Genomic DNA, 21,052 nt, shown 5'->3' on the forward strand with positions numbered 1-21,052 from the left:
TTCTAGGATGGTAGGGTAGTTGCTTCTTTAAAAGTAAAAACTGATCGACCCTCAGATAAAGTGGCCTACACATGAGAAAGAGCCTTTTGATGTTATTCATGCTTTGAAAAACAAGAGACATTATCTTTATGGCTCTACTTTTGTAGTATTTGTGGATAATTCGCCTTTGAAATACTTGCAATCCTCCAGAGTTGAGGGGAAAAAAGACTCATTTAGTTCAAGCTTATGCAAGAGTTTGATTTCGAGATTTGTTATCGGAAAGGATTTACCAATGAAGTGGTAGATGCTTTAAGTAGAATCGGCTACATGAATCAACTCTCATTTGTGGAGATTTAGTTTGATCTATTTGACTCTCTGAAGGGCTTGTATCCCCGTCATGGATTCTTTGGTAGGATCTGGGATATTGTCCAGGTTGGGACGACCTCTATTTTTGTTAGCATGAGGGAGTTTTCTATGTGGAACGGTTTTCTCTTCTGAAAGGGAAAGGTCTTTGTACCCCGATGTTGATGGTGCAAGGAGTCAATCTTGTTTGAGTGTCATGACACACCTTTTGCTGGGCATCCGGTGTGCTAAGAACTGAGCAGTTGGGTAAGAAGAGAAAAGTTGATGTCGAACCTTGAGGAGGAATAATGCCATTTGGGTGATCGTTGAGACCGACTCACCAAATCGGCTAGGTTCATCTCTACAAAAGAAAAAGTCTAAGGGCCTTTACACACCAAGGTCTGCCCACCCCCACAGCTAATGTTGGGAGCCAATTGGATGCTTAAACTGGGCTCGATGGGTGCCAACGCGATTACACATAGCCAAAATTGGGCAGACTTCAAAAGGTGAGGTGGCAGTTGACTGGCACTCATGATAAGCAATTTCATGGGCAGCCAACGTTGGCTGCCCAAACTTGGGCACCCACTCATCCCACCAATCAAATTCAAATACAATTGCAGTCTTCTATCAATAATGCATTTAATACTAACCTTTTGAAACTTTTGAAAGATTATGGCTTGGGCGGTGTGTAAACCCCCTGCCCATTGAAGGCTACCAACTCATGCCCAGACCATGAGCATGCATTGGGCGGGATTGGGTGGTGTGTAAAGGCCCTAAGTGTTGTATGGCTTGCTCATTTATTTATTGAGAAGTTGTTTAGCCTTGGTAGGACAACCCTTTGGTTGAGCTGGGCGCGGACGTTTGTGAATCAGGGCAAAGTTTCCCGCCAAAATAGTCATTGCGGCACATAGCATTTCGAAATGTATAGCAGAGTAAGGACTGTTTTCTCTCTCGAAACTCTAATCAGAAACCCTGATTGGCGCAGGTCTTGAACTCTCAGTCTGAAGAGCTCTCCATCTCTGCGCTGCAGCAGAATCGAACCTCTCAGAAGAAACCCTAACCTGTCAGAATTCCTAACTAGACGAAAAACTTCATTTGCCCTAAGCAGAGCAGGCCATTATCTGGTTGTCTTTGCATTTGTGGTCTCCTCAAGGATGGTAAGAGGAAAGAAGGACCTTGAAGTTGCAAAGGCAGGGTACAAGGAGGCCGTGGACAGAGGGGACAGGGACGAGCAGGCGCGATGGGCAAACCAGGTCGGCCATGCCTGCAAAGAGAGGGGTCAGTATGTTGAAGCCCTGAAATGGTTCCGGAAAGATTACGAAATCTCCACCAAAAGAATGTGTGTGGACGCTTCCCCGCCAGGAAACCTGATGCCCACCTGCCAATCTATTGGAGAAATTTACCTGCGGCTGAATGATTTTGATCAAGCTCTCATCTACCAGGTTAGGGTTAGCAAAATATAGCTGCTGTTTTCTAGTATTGGGGTTAACCTGCTGTTGCAGCTGATTTTTTTAAATTAGGGTCAGGATTAGGGCTTCTGATTATCAACTTGGGGTTATGAATTCAATGTTTATTCCCAGGTTAGGGTTAGGTTAGAAATCGATATGCCCTTTTTAGGGTAGGTTTAATTTTATGTTTTTGTATATATGCGTGTGTATGTACAGGGTTAGTGTCACGAGTCAACCTTATCAGAGTCTCTACAAATAACCCAACTTTTTACCGACAGCATTTTCATTTCACTGTCTTCAACCTGGCTGGGTGATATTTGTTTGGTTTTCCCTGTTTTCAGAGAAAGCATTTTCAACTAGCTGAGGAAATCGACAACCTTGTGGAGCAACAACGGGCAAGCACACAACTTGGTCGCACTTACGTGGAGATCTATGAGCAGAAAGATGACTTCTCAGCCCTTCAGAATGCCAAGGAATATCTGAAGATAGCCATGGACCTTGCCAAGTCCCTGAAGGAGAACCCACCAAGCAGGGACTCCCCATCTTTCGTGAAAGAACTAGTGGATGCTTACAACAACATGGGGCTACTGATGATGGTCATAGATGATCACAGGCAGGCGGCCAGTCTTTTCCAACATGGTTTGAGGATTTGCAATGAAGAGGAGCTTCGAGAAGATGACGATGCACGCTCCCGAATCCATCATAATCTGGGGCGCCTATACTGTGAAAGAAGAGAGTGGGACAAAGCCAAGCATCATACCCAGGCAGACATAGCAATATGCCAGAGGATACCACATCCCCAGGGAGAGGCGAAGGGTTTTATCAACTTAGGGGAAATGCACTTCAAACGCCAACGGTATGAGGAGGCTACTCGTTGCTTCGAACGGGCTTTGCAAGTAGCACAATCTCTTGAGGACGAAGACGATCTCATCTCAACAGCTCAGAAGAACTTGGATGTTGTTTGTGAAGCAGAAGATAAATTGTTGAAGTTAACAGTTGGGGAGCAGCAGCTCAGAAAGTTGCAGCGCAAGAAGCTAGGTGAAATTGCTGTCAAGGCTGGCCAACACGTTGAGGAGTACAAGCTTCTCAATGATCTTATCGGGCTAGCAGAAAACCTTCAAGCATGGGAGAAGGTAAGTCCACATTTTACTATTTAATGTAAGTCACATTTTTAGCTTTCTTTGTGTCCATGTGCTCATAAGCAATTTGCCTTGCATGCAACCTTTGGATCAGTTGCAGCAATTTTGTTCTGGCTGTCATACAAAAAAACTGAATGGATTTGTCTACATCACATGCAGTCATCACTGCTCAGTGTCATGTCTGGACAGGAGCTACAGGTTCTAGGCTGTTGAGGGTACGAAATTGATATCTGTTCTTTAAGAACTATGAGCAAACCAGTTAAGACAGTTCGCAGAGAGAAAGAAAGTTTTAAATAGTGCAACGAGTCCATGAGAACAGAGTCATGGAAAAAAAACTGGAAAAAATGTTAGTAGGTAACAGTGTTGTGAGAGCCAGATGGCTGATATTAGATGTCACTATGTGGGATGAACGGGAGATAGTGTAGCAAGACCGAGCTAATGATGCCACACAGATCAGAGAGCTGTAGTAATATCTTGTGTATTATGGGAGCTCTCCATGTCGTAGAAGAATGTCTTGGATCTATAGCTGACATATAGAAGGTGAGGATGCTTGGGTCAGGGACAGCCTTCAAAATGGATCTACCCTTCTGGTGAACCCCGGGTGCGTGGGACAAGAGGATCACATGTCTCTGGATGGACATGTGTGCATCAAAATAATTTGTAATGGAGGTTTGAGAAGGGTCTTGCTGGCTCTTTCTCTCGGAGGGCTGCCTCAGCATGACCTCTCTGTGAGACGAAGAAGCTCATGTAAAAACATGCTCGAACATCTCTGATCCTCATACTGTGAATGACCTGTGTGAGGGGGCTGAATCTGTCCTGGAAACAATGGAATCTCCGTTGGACCAGGCTGATACAGGAGGCTAATGCTCATGGACAATAATAACCCAAGTCTTGATTATATAGTGGCTACTGTTGCTATAAATAACTGTCCGGTCATTGCACATATTTAGCATGAAGAGATCATTCGATTGGTCAGGATTTGTCTATGATAATATTGAACATGTTATGTTTGGTATGGGTGTCAACCCAAGTTTTCCTTGAGAATTAGAACTTGAAGATGTAGGTGTAGTTCTAGAAAGAATTGACCTATTGTATAGCCAATTTCATAGTTGTGCATTCGGTAGAGGATACGGTACAGTAGGAGAGTTGTATCATGGGTGTTTTGGCTTGGACAAAATTTTGATAGGAACACTTTCAGAGGTCATTTATGACGAGAGTGTTTAGATATCTGGTATTTTTGTTGTTCTCAGAGAGAGAGAGAGATGTTTTTATCCCTTGGGTACGAAGAATTACCCAATCCTAATAAGATAGGTAATTTGATTGGCTACGACAATTGTCTTTGTGATTATCCGATTCCTCAAGAGTTGGATTGAGGGATTGTTGTGTTCCTCACGACACTGTTTTGAGTTGGTCTGTTTTTAGTTCCATTGAGATAGTTGTAGGAATAGTGGTTGCAGATTTAGTTAGTTCCTATAGCAAAGTTATGAGTGGAAAGTGTATGAATGGCTAGAGAAAGCCTGCTGATACAGGTAGCTAGGGTTCAGGTCATGCCGAAGGCCTTAGTAGACAACAAGTGTTGGTGGTATACTAGTGTTGATTGGCACTGCTCGTGGGATTGGAGCCTTAGCCTTTGGCTTGGGGAGGTTTGCGGACGCGAACCTACGGTTGGGTGGTGAGCTAGCTTGCACCCCTCTTAGGGAGTTTGCACTAATCACTCATGTTTTGCGTTTTGGAGATCCCTTGGGTTGTAACAGTGGGACAATGAGCTCCACATCAATGAGAAGAAGAGCACATTTGGACTATTAGAAGTTCATGTCAGAATACGCAGCGGAGATGATGACAAAATTTGGAAAGCATTCAGCCCATTGTGCTCCAACGCATCTCCTCCAGGAAGCATTGGGAGCAGCATAATCAGCAAACGCATCATCCTCAGCATCATCATCAGCAAACGCATTCAGTTCAGCCCATCAGATCTGCAAACGCATCTGCGTTTCATCATCAGGTCAGCATTCAGCATCTGTTCCAAAGCCTCCCTTCAGCGTTTCCTTCCCAGGAGACAAGGGAAAGATAGTGGACAGCAGTTCATTCAGTTCATTCAGTATATTCAGCATATAGGCAGCATATTCAGCAGTACAGATCCATTTGGATCTCATTGTAACCGCATTCTTCATATAATATAGCTGCATTGCATTGACACCTATTTGTCCATCTCTTAAACATCATTAAGTGCAGTTTAGTTAGGCTAAGGTTGTGATTACTACGGTCTTAATCTCTCACATGTCACATTGGTATCAGAGCGTTACAGGGTAACCAGCCTTAGAGCATGTTCATTCCAGCAGTCATTCAGTCAGACATCATTTTTATCGCTTCCGCACAGTTAAACCCAGTTCTCAAAATTTTGCAAGCCACCCTTAGGGATTTTCCCTTAGGTATGCATCAGTAACCCATTCATCTGCATTCTTGCACAGCATATAGGGTTGCACATGGCTTGCATAACAAACATCATAGCAGTCATCTTAGCAGTCATCTTAGCAGTCTTGCATACATGTTACCCATGAACTCTCAGGGAAGAATGACATCCATCATCAAAGGAGGACATAAGTTTTGGACTTCAACTGGCAGCAGCAGGGGGTTTTTCTTCCACAGAAGACGGAAGTTTGCTCCAACATCACCTCAGGAGGTTCAGAGCTTCAGGTACGACGGAGATGGTAGGTGAAAGGTTCCCACAGGCAAGTCAGGGGTGACTCAGGTATTTGCCATTCAGTTCCCGCAATACATAGAGTCTTGGCTCGAAGGATTTCACTCCTGCAAACGGCCTCAGTCCCGGCAGCAGAAGACAGAAGGGGGCAGTGGTTCGGAGGAGAAGGATCATCAGAGGAGTCGAAGGTTGCCAGGTATCCACCCAGCAACAGTTTAGCAGCGGGGAATGTCACGTGCACACCAGTCAGGTGTACAGTGACATGGCATCATTAGCATCATCAGGAGTCATCAGGTAGTTTACTGGCATTTATGCAATTTTATAGGCATTTTTCAGGCATTTATGGGGCAACCGACAGCAAGTTGTGGACATTGCATCTGGTCGACAGTCCTTATGCTGGCTGACCAGCAGCATGCTTGCATATATATACAGGCGCCTCTCCATTCAGCAGAGCAAGCTCATCATAGAAGCATTCAACCCATTGTGCTCCAACGCATCTCCTCCAGGAAGCATTGGGAGCAGCATAATCAGCAAACGCATCATCCTCAGCATCATCATCAGCAAACGCATTCAGTTCAGCCCATCAGATCTGCAAACGCATCTGCGTTTCATCATCAGGTCAGCATTCAGCATCTGTTCCAAAGCCTCCCTTCAGCGTTTCCTTCCCAGGAGACAAGGGAAAGATAGTGGACAGCAGTTCATTCAGTTCATTCAGTATATTCAGCATATAGGCAGCATATTCAGCAGTACAGATCCATTTGGATCTCATTGTAACCGCATTCTTCATATAATATAGCTGCATTGCATTGACACCTATTTGTCTGTCTCTTAAACATCATTAAGTGCAGTTTAGTTAGGCTAAGGTTGTGATTACTACGGTCTTAATCTCTCACATGTCACATGGAGTGCCGCCTAAGCAAAGCCTGAGATAGCAACTTCGTGAAGAGGTCCACCGTATTGTCCTCCGTCGAATAGAACTCTAGCAAGATGTCATCAACAACAATCTTCTCACGAACAAAGTGCCTCTGGATGACCGTGGATTCCTTCAGTGGAAGCCCAATCCTGCCATGCAACCTCTACAACCTCACCACCTCACAAGTAGCACCACAAGCAGCCCGGTACTCTGCCTCTGTCGACGACAAGGCAAAAGATGACTGTCTCTTACTGCTCCAGAAAATTGCTCCTGGGCCGGAAGCAGATCTCCTCGTGTCTGAATTCCCCAAACTGAGTCACTCCAACCTTGGAGTTCGACTCCATCCATCAATCTCCCTCCTGTGTAAAAGAGACCAAGATCCTTCGCATGCTGCAAAAACCACAAGATACGCAATCCTGCCTCCCAAAGAGTCATCTGCAAACATGAGCCCAACAGCCTCATCAGGAAGCTCCTGTCCAATTTGGTATCCATCAACCAAATCAATGAACCATACTGCTTCTGAGTCAAAAAGGCATCATGCTGCTCACAAGGATCAACACCTGTTACGGTGGGATGCCAAGTCCTGGAAACCTGTTGAAGTCCACGCAAGGTCTTCGGAAACCTGTAACCAACCCCCTTTGAATCCGGAACCACAAAGCCTGGAGAATGTGCAACAACCACCTCCTTCTGCAAGTAATCAACTGCCACCTGCCTGGCTTTCCAAGAGGTCCCTGTGGAAAGAACTTCCTCAACTACAGGAATTTCTTTGTCCCGAATGCTACGAGACATCAGACCATAGGTTACCTGTTCAATTTCCTCTGACTGACGAACACAAGAACCACCAGCATCAGTACTGGAAAGTTCCTGCCAAGTACTGCCATCAATTGGCAAGCTATCCACCATCTGGTCCGGGAAAGCCTGCACCTCCAGCATATCCACACTTAAGTGGCCATTACCAGATTGCCACTCATCACAAAACTGAGGACCTGGGAGAGAGTGCTGAAAGCTTGTAAACTCCATTCTCCACTTTGCCTTCCCAAACTACTTGGCTTGTTGCCTTGTCTCGGAGAGCAACAAAATGCTCATCAAACTCCACCCGTACGCAAGTCTTGCAAACCTGATGCACTGACAACAGATGAAAACCAAGTGACGGAACATACAACACTTGGGATGAATGCTTCTCCCCTCTGCCATCGGGAACTATCTCCAACTTGCCTTCACTGTGAACTGGGATAGTGGATGTATCCACAGTAAGAATGTGACCAGAATACTTGCAGAGATCTTGTAAATCTGAACGAGAAGGAGTCATGTGCTTGGAAGTACCAGTGTCTAGAATCCACTCCCGAGTATCCGTAGCGGTGAGTCCTCCAATCTCCTTCCTGCCCAAAGAAAATGAAACATCAGTGTCCATCACCTCCAGGTGCACAAATGTTGGAGTCTTCATGATTGCTATTGAGGAATCTTCACCCTTCTCGGTGTTTTGCTTGGGACACTGCCTCCAATAGTGGCTTTTCTCGCCACAATCATTACAGGTTCTCTCTGCCTTTAGTTTCTCGCGGTCAACGTCGGACTTCTTCTCAGAAGACTTCTCCGATGAAGCCTTCCCTTTGACCTTGTTACGGCCTTTCGACTGTTGGTTAGTTAAGGCCTCCGAACCTCCGCCCTGTGGAGGGTTCGAGAATCTTTGCTCCTGGTCCAAGACCATGGGCACAAGCTCCTCCCATGTAATGGTGTTGAGCCTGCCCACTGGTAATCAAAGATGAGTAGAATGCTGAGTACTGAGAGGGCAAATGCGACAGCAACGTTATGGCCATATCCTTTGACGATATCTCCTTCCCAGCCTGGAGAACTTCCTGCTGAAGAGCCTGCAGCTTGTTAATGTGCTTCTGCATCGTCAACGACTTTGCAGGATTCATAACTTGCATCTGTACTTCCAAGGAAATCCTCTTCATGGGCGATACCCTATTGTAAAGAGAAGCCAAATGTTGCCATATACCTCTGGCCAGCGTCATGTGCTTGATATGATTGATTACCTGCGGTGTGCAGTTGAGGAAGATGAATGAACGGACCTTGGTGTTGACACGATCCCACAATTGTGCCTGTGCCTCCCGGTCCTTACGAATCGACGGTAACTCCCCTTCCTCTACCTCTGGCCGTGGAACCCCAACAACGATGAAATCAGCAAGGTCATATGACTCCAGAACAGATTCCATTATAACCTTCCATATGCCGTAGTTCTCGTCCAACTGACAGTCCATCGGGAATGTGGGGAGTGTTGGGATCTTCACATGCTTCTCAGCCATCTCTAATAGATCTGTCATTGTGGGGATGTAACTAAAAAAAGGGTGGGTGGGTGGGAACAAAGAAGAACTTACACATGCAAGTGGCTGTCCAGCAAATCAGCCCGCCGTCCTCTTGCTTCTCCTCTTCCCGAACAGTCCCAAACAGTCCACCAATCAGCAACACAACAGTCCCCCTCTTGCTCACACAACTCCCAAGATCTATCAAGAGCCTAGGGCTCTGATACCATGTCAGAATACGCAGCGGAGATGATGACAAAATCTGGAAACACTAGAGCAAGAACAGTGCAGAAAATAAACAGCACAAGAGAAGTAGAGAGATAGGCGTGTAACTCTGCTCTATATACACAAGAAGATCCTGAATACAACACACAAAGTGGCAAGGGGTTGTGGGGCCATTTTACATGGCCCCCATACAGCAGTCGTCCTGCTCTAGGACAGCCGACAGGAGTCCAAAGGTGCCCACGATTGCATACGCACCAGTCAGCCAGCCCATAGGGGTGTCGGCCAGCACCAAGAGGGTCCACGACCTGTCCACATACAGTCGGCCAGCACCACTAAGAAGACTGATGCAGTCGGCTACCAAATAGGACCTCCTGCCACCACAGAACTGCCCCCCAAGCCATAGAAAAAATAGGAAAAATGGGGGAAGAATACGGGGAGTGAGGAAAAATGAGAAACCACCTACAAAGGGTGGGCACACCCACAACAAAGGCCCTGGTGAATAGGTAAAGACAAGAGATGACTTCTAACGGTTCATTATGTTGTATATGTTCTCAATGCTTTTTCAGTATTCGTCTTGATCTTGAAAAGGTGGAAGCTTTATTGGATTGGGAAATTCCCAAGGCTGCTCAAGAAATCAGATCATTTTTGGGTCTTTACCAAGCCTAGAGTATATTTGGGTCTTTGCCAAGCCTAGAGTATACATATGGACAAGTTTTCTGACCTTGCAGCTCCTCTCACAGATCTTCTCAAAGGAGTGAAGATGCGTTGCCAGAAAGTATCCATTACAGGCAAGGCTCGTGAAGCATTTTATGCATTGAAGAAAGTGGTCTCGGAAGAGTCAATTCTTAGGCTTGCATCATGGATGATGAGATGACCCGCTCAAGGTTATTACTGGCATTAGCAGTCTTGCCATTGGAGTTGTTTTACAACAAGATGGCAAATCAATGGCTTATTATAGTCAAAAGTTGAATGTTGGATGAAAAAACTATTTTGTATATGGCAAGGAGCTATTGAGGGTGGTCATAGCACTCGAGCATTGGAAACTTCTCCTTTATGGGAGGAAAGTCAATAACCAGGCACTTAAATGGTTACCGACCATGCTTAGGGTCTAGTGGGGTGATAGACAAGTCAGGTGGAGTGGATTTTTCCAAGAGTTTGGAGGCATGATTGAGTATGCCTTTGGCCTCGTTGCTAGTGCTCGAAGTCGAAAGACCACTATTCAAACCATTGTTGGAGTCCCCTGTGCTCGAGATTCCAAGCAAATAGTATGAAGTCACAATATGCAAATTCTCTAAAATTCGGGACTCTATAGCTTGGCCCTCACTTTAAAACCGGGCCACTAGGCAGCTCAAGATGGTTGGTTGTTCTATAAAAACCAACTATGTGTAACTAAGGATGAAAAAGACAGGTACTTCTTCATAATGGTCATGATTTTCTTGTTGGGGTTCATCGCGATATCAATAGTACGATGGAGTGATTATTTTATCGGCCAAAAATGGGAAGGGACATCTACGAGATTTGCCAAAAAGTGAAGGTTCCGCACACGAAGAAGGTTGGTTGGTTCAATCTTTGTCTATTCTCGAGAGGTCTTTTCAGGATATTAGCGTGTACTTTGTATGCCCTCTTCCAACAGCTATAGAAACTAGGAATGCATAGTGTATGATCATTGTTGAGACCTGTTCAGTAAGTTTTGCATGCTCATTCCTTGTTGCAAGTAGATGGCCACATCAAAAGACATTGCTCGCCTCTTTCATGTAGGGCATGTAGGTATCATAGGCTAGCCTTCCATAGATGGGCATCCCATATGGGATGCCCAAGAGGCACAAAAGGGGCCAGCCATGGGACTTTGGCTTAGTGGCCAACGGCCAACCCTTAGGCTAGGATTAGATTGCAGGGTGAGAGGAATGGGCCATGGCACTGAATAAAGTGTGGAGTTGTTGCCTCTCAAAATGGAGTGGGAGAAAATGCAAAATTCCCCAAGGTGGCGAGCTCCCCGTATTGCTGATCTGCGCCCCCCTCTGATTTGTGCCATTCTGTTCTTCGCCCTTTGTTCCTCAGCCTCCTTCTTGCCCGCTAGCCCCTCCCTCTTGCTCATTCTCTCCTGCCTCATGCTGCACCATTCGAGCATACCCCCCCCCATGTGTCCTACCTCCGCCTAGCCATTTGCTCCCCCCTGCATTCTAGCTCAGCCCTTGCTCCTTCACATGCTTTCTTTTTCTCTCTCTTTCCTGTCCTGTTACCTTTTTTTTCCGAGAAAAAGATCCTTCTATTAGTTAATGAAAAAACAGCCACAATGGGCTAGATACAACCCCGTAGGGCTAGATACAAACTCGCCTCATGTATGGGGCGGCTATCAAATGATCATAAGGGAAGAGACACTTCTCCTCCGGCTGGCCGCTCTGTGAGGAGAAGGCTATCTCATAAGGGGGGGAAGGGGGGGGAGGGAAACAACCACATGGGTGGTCTGTAATGTTAGAAGTCATCTCTTGTCTACTTTTATACACCAGGGCCTTTGTTGTGGGTGTGCCCGCCCTTATGAGGTGTTTTATCATTTTTCCTCACTCCCCGTATTTTTTCCCTATTTTTCCCCATTTTCCAGTGGTGTGGAGGGATGCCAGAGGTTGGCAGGAGCACCTAGTGGTGGCTGGCCGACTGTCCCATCAGCAGACGTGTGACTGGCCGACTGCCCATCAGCAAGCGTGGAGTATTTTATTGTTGGCCGACTTGCTGTATGCAGTCGTGGGCTTCATTTACTGCTGGCCGACTGCTCATGCAGTCGTGGAGGGCCACCAGTGCTGGCCGACTGCTCACATGGGGCATATAAATAGGCCCCATACCCCCACCACTTTCTCATTCAGTGTTCTGCGGGATCTTGTGTATAGAGAAGAGTTTACACACCTATCTCTCTGTGTTTCTTGTGCTGTCTATTTTCTGCATTCTACTTGCTCTTGTCTACCCAAGTTTGGTTATCATTTCCGCTGCATATTCTGACATGTAATGCCAAGTGGGGTCACCTCTTCTATTTGTGAGAAATGGGCCAGGCCTCCAAGGCCTCAAGAAGGCTTCTTGCCGCTTCCGCATGCGGTCTGAACGTCCCTGAAGCTTCCCCCATTGACTGCGGAGGGTGTGAATGATATCTAGCCATATGCTTGTGATGGACTCAACCGGCAGAGTGTGGGTGCCCTTGATGGCCTCGTTGCATCTAGTTCGCCAAATGTGCCAGCTTGCTATGCTATTGCAAATCTCCCATCCCTGGCATGAGCTTGGCTGCCAGTCGCTTGTAGGTGGGGCTGTGACTGGTACTGTTGCAATACGATGGTGAGAGACTGAAGGGCCAGCCCTCCCCCATCCTCGTCATAAGTCCTGACTCTTGACCACTCCAGCCTCTGTGGCCCAAGCAACAGCGCCCCATGTAATGATTCGGGTTGATGCGTTGTCCATAATGAAGATGCGGAGAATTCGTTGCCAATTCTGTTGATTCTTCGGGCAATCCCAAAGACAATGTCACTGAGACTTCTTAGGGTGGCCGCATCGTGGGCAAGTAGCTAGCCAACGACCAATTGCCAGCCAACAAATGTCGACCGCCAAAATCTTGAGTGCCAGCAACCAAAGAAAGAGAGTGATCTTTCTAGGCCGAAAGCTATCCCAAAGCCTCTTCCAAAAATCTGAAAGGAAGCGTTGTGAGAGGCCTTGTGACTACCAATGTGTTGTTGTTGTCAGTGTGCCATCTATCTTTGGCATTTGGATCCTGTGGCCTAGCCGTGCTGTGTATGCAAAGAAGGGGGCCATCCAAAGTCTCCTCCCGATCCGCGGGGTCATGCCAAGTCCACTCTCTCGGGTCCTACTATAGGCGCATGAAGGTCGGCACTCCCATATCCATAGCTGCCAAAATCTCTCCCTGGCCACCTTCTCGTGCCCGAAAACCAACCACCCTGTGATATGCAGCGGAAGTCTTTGTATTGGTTGATCCTGTCACACAATATGCTCACACCGTCTTCTGTATCCTGAGTTTCGTGAGTTTAGCAATCCATTTCATTTACTTCAAACTTTAAAGAGATGAGAGAGAGATATGAACACTGTACACCAGATTGGGTCTCGAATTACCCACTGAAGGGCCCCCTATCCCGATAACGAGATAGTATTTGCTTTATTACTTTAGAGAGAATGACTTTGGACTGTAGATAAGCCAAACGCAAGATCTCGGAGGATCGGAGAGCGGCTGATCTGTACACGGCTGTAGAAACACCTCAATGACTTGATCTCGAGCTTATGCACTCCTCCCAAGGGCATGAGGAAGGGCTGCACACCTGAGGCTCAAAGAAGAAGAAGGTGGACTGTTCTACACACTGTTAGAATGCTGAAAACACATATGAATGCTGAGTTACCTTCACCAGATGACTGCTGAATGTGTGGATGATGCACAGAATGCTGAACACTGATGCAAACAACAGTTTCAGGGCTGGAAACTGCTGTAGACTGTTGCTTCAGGGTTGGAATCTGCTGTGGACAGAAACGCTGAGCTGTGGAGGATGCTGTGGACTGAAACGCATGTGAATCTGGGACTGCAGGAGCTGTTGCTGTACGGCTGGGACAGAAACGCAGCACTGCTGCTGCTGGATCAGAAAACGCAGGTGTATACAGGCTGCAAACTGGCGTTGAACTGAAGGTGAAGAGTATGCTGAATCTGGGCCTGAACTGAGTGCTGAATTCAGGGCTGAATGCAAGCACCTAGGGCTGAATGAAGCTAGGGTTTCTCAAGGGGCTGGAGAAGCAAGCTTATGGGCTCTAGGGTTGGATTAGTCTTGGGCTGAAAGCAAGAGAGAGGAGAGCTCTTAGCACAATGAAGACTGAATGAGCAAAAGAGGCTCTAGGCAAGCCTATTTATACTAACTGGAGGTTGGTCATTTAATAAAGTTAATATTTATAAATGCCCAATAATGCAAATAATGATAAATAGATACTAATAAATATGGAAAAAATACCAGATAAATCCCAGTAAATTCCCTAACGCTTTGGGGATGTTCTAAATGATGCACAGGCATATGTATGCATATTATGCAAGATGCAGAGTGCTTTCTGATGCAAACCCTAAGGCTTCTTCTGACTCTACATGCATGAATGATTCTCTCCAAGTGGGTTAAGGGACTTGACTGACTGACTGACCCACTAAGGCTGAGGAATGACCTACGTAGCTCATGCCTGACTTATCCTGGACTGAGGATGTACAATGGGGTCACGGCGTACGACAAATATCATCCTACTGGGTTCTAAAACTGTACAAATGTTGCACTTCTGATGATGAGCCATCTTGTCACCATGCACTGAGTGCAGAGTGCATGTGACATTCCCTCCTGATTAGCTTGGCGGCAGGTTCATGGCTTCCAAGTAGTCCGCCAATAACTGGGGGTACTCCTGAAAGAACTCCTCGTCGAGCCATATGGCTTCGTGGGTGCCTCGATCTCGGAACTTCGTATAGAACTGACGAATCCGTCGACCGGAACCATGCTTCCATCGATGAAGAAGGATCTGCTCAGGCTCAATAACTTCTGCCTCGTCTACCACGTCTGGCTGCTGTTCATCTGAAACATCAAACACTTCTGGACCAACATATGGTTTTAGCCAAGAAACATGGAAAACATCATGCATTGTCCAACTGACAGGCAACTTTAACTTCATTGAGACATCACTTATCTTCTTAACTATTGGAAAAGGGCCAAAACTATGGAATGAAAGCTTGGGACAATGTTTGCCCACTTGTTTCAATCTTTGTTTCATGATGCACTGAGAGACCCAATCCCCTTCCTTGAAGTGGATATCTCGTCTAAACTTACATGCCTGTCTGTGAACTGAATGATGGCCAGGCTCAAAATTGAGGGCCAAACTGGGTTGAGTATCAAACTTTGCGGAATCGACATACTGATCTTCTAAGTCTTTTCCAGAGATGTTGAGAATGGTAGACTCCTGACTGGTCGGGATGCTCGTCTTTCTACTAAGAACATCTGCTACTACTGGGTTATGTTGACCAGGGATGTACTTAATCATTCCTCCAAACTGTTGGAAGAGCTGACCCTGTCTAGTGTGCTGAGCACTCCACTGGGCACTTGGCATCGTCGGGAGCCACTTAAGTGCTTGGTGGTCTGTGGTGACTGTGAAAATGTGTCCATAAGGAACATGTTTCAAATGTTTGAGAACTGACTGCTGTTCTAGCTTGCCCTTGAAAGTCTTGGAAAGACAAGAGGGAAACTTGCTAGGAGGTTCTGCTAACTGTGGAATACTGGGTAGGAGATCATCCTTAAAAATGTCTGAATGAGAAAGGAGATCTGCTAACTGAGAGACTGAAGATAATGAGACAGCGGTTATTGATGAGATAGAAGCTGTCTGAGCATAAATTAATGCTTCTTCTGCTCCCTTGCATATAGCTCGTCGGGCCTGGAGATGAGAAATCATAGGAACGCCAAGAATGCTCCTATCCCCCCGAATCATGACAGGCTCAGGAAAACCTTTAGAGATAATAAAGGTGTCCTGCCCCCAATTGGGAATAGGTTCATACTGACGAAACCACTGGATTCCTAAGATCATGTCACATCCCAAAAGAGGAGAGACAATGAAATCTTGTTGGAATGAGGCCTTCTGAACTTCAAAGGCAAATTGCTGTGCCTTCTGGGAAATGTGGGTGCGAAGACCAGGTGTAAACCCGTCCACATCCAGATGATATGGAACTAATGTGCAATTCAATTTATTAGCCAACTGGGGAGAGATGGCGTCTTCAGAACTACCCATATCGAAAAGGACTACAAACTGTCGGCCCTGGGCAGAGCCATAAGCTCGGATAAGGCTCTTCTGAGCAGCATCGCTCTCACCCTCCTGCTTAGCATCAAATACCACGGATGGCATAGGATGCATGGAAGGTAAAAGTTGAACTGCATTTGAGGTAGTAGGCGGGGCTGGAGGAGCTGGGGAAGCTGTGGCAACTGTGGAAGAAGGAGCTTTGGCAGCTTGTGCCGCTTGCCATTTGTGGCAATCCTTCTTACCATGCCCTATAATATGACAGAAAAAACATCTATTTTCTAACTGGTACTTCTTTTGCTCCTCTGGAGAAAGATAATCTCCAGTAATGCCTGCTTTAGCCTTTTCATCAGGGGTTTTCTTAGGTTCTTTATCCTTCTTACCCCCTGAACTGGAGCTATTACTGCTGTCCTTCTTAGCATCTTTAGAAGATGCGTTACCTTTCCCTGTCTGTGCAGCGGATTGCTGCTGCTGGGGTTTGGTACTGGACTGAGATGCCTGCTTGGGCTTGCCCCCGTTGAGCTTCATTTCTTCATTCTGAGCGAGAGTCAAAGCCCGGTCATATGTACTTGGTTCAAAGTTACGAACTGTGAACCGAATGTTGGAGTCCAATCCACGAATGAATTGCTCCATCTTGGCCTGCTCAGATAACCCTAACTGCTGTGCTAAAGTAATAACCTTACCGGAAAACTGAAGCACTGGGGAACCGTTCTGCCTGAGTCCATAGAACTCGTCTTTCAGACCGGTCATGTACTGGGGCGGGAGAAATCTGGTCTTCAGGTCATGGACAAAGATGTCCCAGTCAAAGGCTGTGACACCTGTGGCCTGGTCAGTATGAATACTAGACCAATGCTGCCACCAAGTGACTGCCTCACCAGTGAGATGGGGAGCCGCTAAGTGGACTTTGTCTTGAGGGTCTGTGATCCTAGCTAATGGAAAATGAGCATTAAATTGATGAACAAATTGATTAACTGAAGAATGATCACACTTACCATCATACTTGCTGAAATTCGGTTGACTGCGAATGATGGTGGTTGCTGCTGCGGGATGCTGGCTGGTGACACCTATGATTGGGGAGACTGAGGAGAGCTGCTGATACCTCAGGTGTATGGCCTCCTTTTCCCGTTGGTGTTCGAGTAACATACGTTCTCGATCAAGCTCACGTTGGTGTTCCCGAGCGGCGAGTTCAGCCTGACGCCGGTCTTCGTCGATCCTGCGTTGGGCTTCCTCATAGTCCCGTCTTTCTTCTTTTTCTCTTCTCCTTCGGGCCTCGTCCTCTCTCCTTTGTTGTTCCATCTGAAAGAAGAGGGAGATGTAGTCGGGTGCTGCTGGAGGTGTAGAAGGACGTGCTGCTGCTACCTCCAAGAGTTGGAGACGCTCCATGAGTAGCTGGTTCTGAGCTCTAAGAAGAGCTATGGTGTCTGCTGTAGGCGGAAGAACAAGGTCTCCTTCGGGGGAGACGTCTTCCGGCTGATGAGTACTCTCTCCTGTAGACATGATGCTGAAGTCGGTGGTCGTGCCGGAACGCAATCTAACCATCCGAGGATGCCCCCACGCTAGGATACGGTGTGTGTGGACTATCTGAATCTGATACCAATGTGATATGCAGCGGAAGTCTTTGTATTGGTTGATCCTGTCACACAATATGCTCACACCGTCTTCTGTATCCTGAGTTTCGTGAGTTTAGCAATCCATTTCATTTACTTCAAACTTTAAAGAGATGAGAGAGAGATATGAACACTGTACACCAGATTGGGTCCCGAATTACCCACTGAAGGGCCCCCTATCCCGATAACGAGATAGTATTTGCTTTATTACTTTAGAGAGAATGACTTTGGACTGTAGATAAGCCAAACGCAAGATCTCGGAGGATCGGAGAGCGGCTGATCTGTACACGGCTGTAGAAACACCTCAATGACTTGATCTCGAGCCTATGCACTCCTCCCAAGGGCATGAGGAAGGGCTGCACATGTCACGTGCACACCAGTCAGGTGTACAGTGACATGGCATCATTATGGCATCATCATATGGCATCATTAGCATCATCAGATTCATCACATATTTAATCAGCATTTTTCAGGCATTTTTCAGGTATTTTATGACCAGCCGACTGGCATTTATGGTATTTATGCTCAGTCGTGGACATATAGCAGCTGGCCGACTGCATTAATGCTGGCCGACCAGCATCCTTCATGCATATAAATAGAAGAGCACCTCATCCATTCAGTCATCAGGCATCAGAGTGAAGCACATCCTCATCTGGAGCATCTGGCGTTTCAGCATATCAGCCTCAGCACCATAATCAGCAAACGCAGCCTCCTCTGGAGCATCATGCGTTTCAGCCATCATCATCAGCAGTAGCATTCAGTTAACGCATCTCCATCAGCATTCAACGCATCTCCATCAGCATTCAGTTAACGCATCATCTCCATCAGCCATCATCATCAGCAAACGCAGCCAGTTCAGCCCAACAGGTCAGCGTTTCATCATCCATTCAGCATACAGCTTCTGTTCCAAAGCCTCCCTTCAGTGTTTCCTTCCCAGGAGATAAGGGAAAGAGTGGACAGCAGTTCAGCCCGCATTTCCAGCACATAGTCAGCATATTCAGCAGCACAGATCCAGTTGGATCTCATTGTAACCGCATTCATTCATTTAATATAGCTGCACTGCATTGACACATACTTGTCTATCTCTTTGTATATCTGTTTGTCTCTTAAACATCATTAAGTGCAGTTAAGTGTAGACTAAGGTTGAGATTACTATGGTCTCATCCCTCACATGTTACATTGGTATCCCTCACCCTCTGCAAGGTGCAGCCATTGAAATCCTCTTAAGGGGAGCTCGGATCTCTCTAGTTCGCCATGAGATCCAATAGAAAAAGTGAGCAGACCCCTGCCCTCATTTGCTCCGTGGACTGCCATGAGAATATTGTGTCTAGTAAACACGCCTAGCCATACTGGGGGGTCGGGTCTAGGATAGGAGTCAGCCAGTCCTGAGGGATAGCTGAGTCGATGTCGATACTGAGCCTATCTCTACCCCGGTGTAACGCGCGGAAGCTTTGGGTAGTCTTCTTTTAGCCCTAAACACTCTTGGAAACCTTCTGATGCAAAAAATGCACCATCTGATGCAAAAACGCAGGTAGAGAGAGAGTAGAGAGAGAGAGAGAAGTGCTGGAAATTCAGTATATACTATGGTACAAAAAGGTACATATCTTGCAGCCCTTGGCTGTCTCCATAAAAAGGTGGTTAACCCTAAAATCTGTCCCCTATGGGACCTCTAGTGATCCCAACCCCTAGTGGGTTTGAATGCCTAGAATGATTGGCACTTGGGCTATTTATAGCCCCTTGATATTCATGGGGAACTGGCCGACTGCTGGTCGGCCAGTCCATATATTCATAAATCCCTTTTTACTTCAGCCGACTGGTTATACTGCTTGCTCATGATGCGCCTGATGCTGCCCATGTCCTCTGATTCAGCCGACTGGTTCTGTGAGCAGCCGACAGCATCCCTTTGGTTCTTCTCCAAGCCTTGCTTCAGTCTACACTGCAAAGGTGCTCTGTGCTCTGTGCTCCATCATCCTGGTTCTTCTACTGGGTTCATACTCTTTATCTGGTTGCCTTTTCTGGATCTAGCCCTGAGAATGTCCATGGCATCTATGATGCACATGACACCCGTCAGACCTCTCTCTTGAACTTGTGGGGGTAGTATTGCCTGTGTGCAATCCAATCTCCAAGAGACCTGGCTGGTCCCATGCTCAAGGCGCCCCATGATACATGCGGTCGGCCCCCCCAAGGGGGTTCCAAACCAAAGGCCATCGAAGCCGCTCCTCTGAGGCAACTTGAGCTATCTGTCTGAGGGCCGGCTTGAGATGATCCCAAGCTCGTAGTAAGTTGGTGGCAAATCTCTCCTCAAAAGCCAGACTAAAACCGTGAGCTCGCATCTCTGTGAAGATCCATTTGGTACTTAACAATCAGCTTGCCTAGCAAGGCACGGCTTTGAATAGCAGGGTCAATGAGGCCTTGCCCCCCTCTACGACATGGTTGAATGATCACTCTCCATGCCACCTTGGCCGTGGCTGGCCTCCCGTCTCGCTGCTTGCCCATAAGAAGTTCCGAATCAATCGTTGTACTTGGCCAATACATGCTCGAGAAATGACCCAGCACGACGTGATGTACCACATGGTGGCAAGAAGAACCTGGTTCGCTACCATAACTCTGCCTGCCAGGGAGAGTCTTGCCGAACTCCAGTATAAAAGCTTCTTCGGAATGCTTAGAAGAAGCGGGGCAAGTTGCTGCTCGGGAGAGATATCAATGCCCACTTGGCAACCAAGATAACGAACTGGGTTGCCCCTCGGGATCCACTGGAAAGCCTCATTTGGCTGCCAAGTCGGGGCAGGTGCTGAGCCTACCCAAAAATCACACGACTTGTGCCAGTTGATCTGCACTCCTGATGCGTGGCAGAAAATCTCTATCGTCTCCGGAGATTCCCCACATCTCTTGAAAGGAAAGCTGTTGTGTCGTCTCCAAACTAGAGTCAAGCAGCTCCTCTTGCGTGTGGAGGGGGAGATGCAATCCTTGAAGCTTGGTCTCTTGAGAGAAAGCTACTCATGGCCTTGGCGACAAATAAGAAGAGGCAAGGTGCCAAAGGACAGCCCTATCGAACCGAGTGGGAAAGGGGGAATCTGTCGCCCACCACGAGCTCCCTGAATGAGAATCTGGTTGTGTGAGGCTGAGTAAAGTCCAGAGACTCCATGAACCCACTCCATGGGAAATCCCATCCGATTCATTCTGCCCTCTAGAAAGCTCCAATCCACCATATCATAAGCTTTCTCAAAGTCTAGAAGAAGCACAATGAGGTCCTGTTGTCGCATCCTCATCGAGGCAATCACCTTCTAGAAGGTAAAGAATCAAGATGTTGTCTAGGATGCTCCGAGCCTGAACAAAGCCAGTTTGAGTGTCGTGGATCAAGTCTGGGAGGAAAGGTTGAAGTCTCCTGTTGATGGCCTTGGCCAAGATCTTATAGGTTGTCCCTAGAAGAGTGATGGGTCTCCACTGTGGGATCTCCAATCTGTCGCCACCCTCTTTGGGAATCAAGTGAATCAAGCCCTTTGAGAGCCTCTCTGGCATGGTACCAGTAACCATAATCTCGTTGAAGGCAGCTCCAAGGCTGCCTTCCATGATGTTCCAATGGCTAGAAGCCCATTGCCCTTGGGCATTTGCCCT

The 21,052-nt window shown here is 47.0% G+C and overlaps 1 protein-coding gene across 1 annotated transcript in view; it reads left to right on the forward strand.

The window, feature by feature from the left end:
* The first annotated feature begins 1,216 nt into the window (after nucleotides 1-1,216).
* Nucleotides 1,217-21,052, forward strand: part of TSK (tetratricopeptide repeat (TPR)-containing protein) — a 129,264-nt gene continuing 109,428 nt past the window's right edge. Inside the window, exons 1-2 of the mRNA XM_086779410.1 lie at nucleotides 1,217-1,763; nucleotides 2,111-2,902. Of these exons, the coding sequence (XP_086635536.1) occupies nucleotides 1,476-1,763; nucleotides 2,111-2,902 (1,080 nt within the window). The 5' untranslated portion in view covers nucleotides 1,217-1,475. The remainder of the gene's footprint in view (nucleotides 1,764-2,110; nucleotides 2,903-21,052) is intronic.

The sequence above is a fragment of the Cibotium barometz genome, chromosome 40 (genome assembly GCF_041138505.1).
Source record: "Cibotium barometz isolate CiBa-2024 chromosome 40, ASM4113850v1, whole genome shotgun sequence".
Taxonomy (NCBI): Eukaryota; Viridiplantae; Streptophyta; class Polypodiopsida; order Cyatheales; family Cibotiaceae; genus Cibotium; species Cibotium barometz.